We start from the raw sequence: 2,899 nt of genomic DNA, 5'->3' as shown, positions 1-2,899 counted from the left end.
CTAGGCTTACCTTTTGATAGATGCATCATTTTAATTTTTGAAGTTCAAAATTAAGCTATTATATATATATTATATATTTTAAAGTAGGTTCTATATATAGACTTCATTAGGCATTGCATCTTGCATTTTAAATGACTTCAGAGCTTTAGGAGCTTTCTTGCTTGTCTAACACTTGCTTGTTGGGGACAAGTACTCACACTCCTCCTCCACAATGGCCTTCATCCACAACAATACTGCAATTCAAGTGCTAGGCCTTCTAGGTGATTTTAGTTTGCTAAGTTTGATTAGAGTTTGTTAATTCTGATCATGATTTGCAAGTTTAATTAAGATTTGTTCAACCACCCAGCTTCACTAGAGTTGGTTAAATTTGATCATGATTTGTAAGCTTAATTAGGATTTGCTAAATCAGCCACCCCCCACAAAAAAAAAAAAACACCCTCCTCCCCTCTCCAGCTTGATTAGAGTTGGTTAAATTGTAAGTTTAATTAGGATTTGTTAAATCAGCCACCCCACCCCACCCTCCCCCTTCTTCTCTTCTCGATCGGTTTAGAGAAGATCCATTATTGTACTATGAACACGCTTTGTTTAAGCTTTAATCAACTGATTATGGTGTTAATTGGTGTGAATACAGGCAATATTGCATCGTCAACGTTCTTCTTATCCTCAGCGTAAGTGCTTCCAGTGATGAAGGTCTTCTAGTAGCTAAGCTTGCATAGTGTTCATGAGATCAGTAATAAGGGGACAATTAAGGCTAAACTTGCATGGTGTGAGAGTAATTAGAGAATAACTACAGCAAAGGTGTAGTGTATGGAGAGCAATGTGCTACAAACATATACTAGATTTAATAAAGGATTGTGCAGCTGAACTAGATCAATCAGTATTCTACTCATACTAAAACTACATTGATTAATATACTTTGATGTTATCAGGCCGACGGTAATTAACATGGTTAAGACAAAATCAACCGGAGGATTAACGGGAGATCTTTACGTGCTCAAGCTGTTCAACTGCTCATTATGGATGTTTTATGCACTTCCTATGGTCCGGCCTCATGCACTATGGGTTCTTGTAACCAACACGTTTGGCTGCGCTTTTTCAATCATGTACATTATCCCATATTGCTACTACTCTTCCAAGAACCAACGAGTAAGTTCACCAGTAACTGTTTTAATTAAGCTATACACATTAAGTCACCTTCATTAAGCTATAAACATTAATTAACTTAGTGTAACCACAACTATCAAGCCATTTTATTGTCTTGTAATCACCATTTTATCTTGATTACTCATCCCTCTAATCTTTTTTTGTTTTGGCAAAACCAGATTAGCCTCCTTTGGAAGCTTGGAGTGGTTATTTGTGGATTAGCATCCATGGTGGTCTGCATACTCTTAGTGCTGAGTACCCGTGACAAGAGGATAATGGTAGTAGGCATTTTATGTGGAGTGATTAGTAGTGGCATGCACTTGGCCCTTCTATCTCAAACGGTAAGTTAATCAATTCACCATTTCAAATACAAGTTCAAATACCACCAATATTAAATTAGGTCTTGTTTAGTGTGTATAATTAGAGATTATGCAATATTAATGGATCTCCATGTGTGATGATATCATTATTCCACTTGTGTAGAGAGATGCTATCAAGTCTAAGGATGCAAAATACTTGCACCCAAACTCCTCCATTGCAGCCTTTCTCAAGGGGGCTATATGGACAGCATATGGATTTGTAACCATGGACTTGTACATTGTGGTGAGACTAATAATTCACTTAACATTTTTTGTGTGTGGAAGAGGTAGATTTAACACTTGTTGGAATTTCAAGCTTTAAATGGTCACTAAATGATGGTGCATAAGATAAATCATTTGTCTTACTTTATGTGGATTTCACACTTGTTGGAAATTAGATCTTTGTATACTCACTAATTAATGGTTGTTTTGCAGGTACCTAATGCGGTGGGGGTAGTAATTGGGTGTGTGCAAGTACTACTAGCTTTTATGCTAGCTTTTATGAGGAGAACTTCTAAAAAACTAGAAGAAAAACAAGTAGAAATTGGACTTCCAAAGGAAATAGTGGTGGAGGTGCAAATTATAGAGGAAGCATCAAAGAAAGAAGAGATTGGTGATACAAATGAGAGTGTTGAAATAGAGCCCTCTCTAAGAAAATCGGCAGACTCTGAGAGACGCTCGTCTGCAAGGTGGTCATTTAGAAAAGGTCCATTCACTTTAGTTGTCCCCTTAGATTTGGATGGACAAATGGATCCACATTTGGGCATTAATGCCCACCACCAATCCTCTCTACCTAACCATGCAATTGACCTTTAACCATGCTTACCCAACTTAACTCATTAACATATAGAATGTGAGTATAAATCTATACATCTACCATAACTTTCATAAAACATTTGCAAAGCCCTAGACATCCCTACATATCACATGCCCTACCTATAATCTAGTTTTTAAATATGTTCATAATCATGTGCCACTCCACTAGTTATAAAAGCGACTTGAACTCCTCCATACTAAATCAAAGGGCCACTACCATGTGCTTTGCCCTAAGAATTTTGACAAAGCACCTAAGAATTTTGACAAAGCACCTACTATGTCGCTTGACTAGCATGTGCTCACTAACACTAGCATAGGAATACTCTTGATATTTCCTTTTCATGAGAAAAAACATCAATGCCTCAAGTCCCTTGCTACTTTGAAAAAAAATTGTGAGACTCCAAGGAATCACTTTCAAATGTATGTACAATACATATATACAAAAGTCATCACTATGGGCCCATGTAATAAGTGAACACTTTGGAAGGTTTTTGGAAACCATAATTGCGGTATTTGTTTATTGTATCTTCCTAGGCTTTGTAATGAGAAATGGCCAATAATATTCCAAGTGCCTTATTTTA

At 36.7% G+C, this 2,899-nt stretch overlaps 1 protein-coding gene across 1 annotated transcript; it reads left to right on the top strand.

Annotated features, from left to right (window-relative positions):
• The first annotated feature begins 211 nt into the window (after positions 1-211).
• Positions 212-2,318, top strand: LOC147631024 (bidirectional sugar transporter SWEET5-like). The gene is made up of 6 exons (XM_086809132.1): positions 212-260; positions 632-668; positions 930-1,146; positions 1,323-1,484; positions 1,627-1,746; positions 1,938-2,318. Exons 1-6 carry the CDS (start codon positions 212-214, stop codon positions 2,316-2,318), a joined length of 966 nt encoding a protein of 321 aa, XP_086665258.1.
• The last annotated feature ends 581 nt before the right edge of the window (positions 2,319-2,899 follow it).

The sequence above is a fragment of the Cibotium barometz genome, chromosome 15, assembly GCF_041138505.1.
Source record: "Cibotium barometz isolate CiBa-2024 chromosome 15, ASM4113850v1, whole genome shotgun sequence".
NCBI lineage: Eukaryota > Viridiplantae > Streptophyta > Polypodiopsida > Cyatheales > Cibotiaceae > Cibotium > Cibotium barometz.
This window is presented reverse-complemented; position numbering and strand designations above follow the sequence as displayed.

What these genes read in the sequence shown, in the direction of transcription:
- LOC147631024 (XM_086809132.1), top strand. Translation starts at nt 212, where the DNA reads ATGGCCTTCATCCACAACAATACTGCAATTCAAGTGCTAGGCCTTCTA. An exon ending in TCAAGTGCTAGGCCTTCTAG is followed by an intron (nt 261 to 631) that starts GTGATTTTAGTT and finishes GTGTGAATACAG; the next exon opens with GCAATATTGCATCGTCAACG. An exon ending in TGGCCCTTCTATCTCAAACG is followed by an intron (nt 1,485 to 1,626) that starts GTAAGTTAATCA and finishes CCACTTGTGTAG; the next exon opens with AGAGATGCTATCAAGTCTAA.